A 778-nucleotide genomic window follows, 5' to 3' on the forward strand; every position below is an offset into this window, starting at 1 on the left:
CAGTTTCAAGGACTTGAGGAAGATGATATCACCAAGTTCACCAGTGTCCCTGTGAAGAGTGAAGATGATGAAGAGACTCGGTCCTCACAGCTTCATCAAAGGCAAACTGAGGAGAACAGAGAAACAGAGCCTCCAGCCAGCAGCTTAGCTCAACAGATGGAAGCAGACTCTTCTGATTCCGAGACTGAATACAGTAATGACGAGTGGAAGGAGACAAGGGAACTTCAGCCAGGTTCAACTTTTGTAAAACATAATGAAGTCCATATAATTGTTGAAAAATGTCATTGTAGTATTGGAAAGAAAACATATAAGTGCTCTGAGTGTGGTAAAAAATTTAGCTTGAAGGGATCTCTGCAGAGACACATTCGAGGTCATACAGGAGAGAAACCATTTAGCTGCTCAGTCTGTGGTAAAAAATTCGGCCGGAAACAACATCTGCAGGAACATGTGATAATTCATACAGGGGAGCAACCATTTAGCTGCTCGGTGTGTGGCAAAAAGTTTCGTTATAAAGCGGGCATGAGGAAACACATGAGAGCACACACAGAGTCAGACCACACCTCACCACTGTGTGAAAAAATGTTCAACCAGAGGGAAACTCTACCATCCCATATGACAGTTCATAGAGATGATCGAGCTGTCAGCTGGTCAATTTGTGAAAATGAATTTGAAGGAACTGCTCAAACATGAAATTCCACAAAGGGGAGAAACTCTACAGTTGCTCAATCCGTGCAAGAACTTTTAATGGGAAAGCAAGTCCAATGTCTCACATGAAGGT

At 42.8% G+C, this 778-nt stretch overlaps 1 protein-coding gene across 1 annotated transcript; it reads left to right on the forward strand.

The window, feature by feature from the left end:
• Positions 1-6: 6 nt before the first annotated feature.
• On the forward strand, positions 7-772 carry LOC147819825 (uncharacterized; the record flags this gene model as incomplete). Its single annotated transcript, XM_087170463.1, has 1 exon — positions 7-772. A coding segment is annotated over one exon (684 nt), but the record flags the coding sequence as incomplete, so codon positions are not given.
• Positions 773-778: the final 6 nt, after the last annotated feature.

This window comes from Seriola lalandi, unplaced genomic scaffold (assembly GCF_002814215.2).
Source record: "Seriola lalandi dorsalis isolate HSWRI2012SDOR001 ecotype SW California unplaced genomic scaffold, Sedor1 jcf7180002043425, whole genome shotgun sequence".
Taxonomy (NCBI): domain Eukaryota; kingdom Metazoa; phylum Chordata; class Actinopteri; order Carangiformes; family Carangidae; genus Seriola; species Seriola lalandi.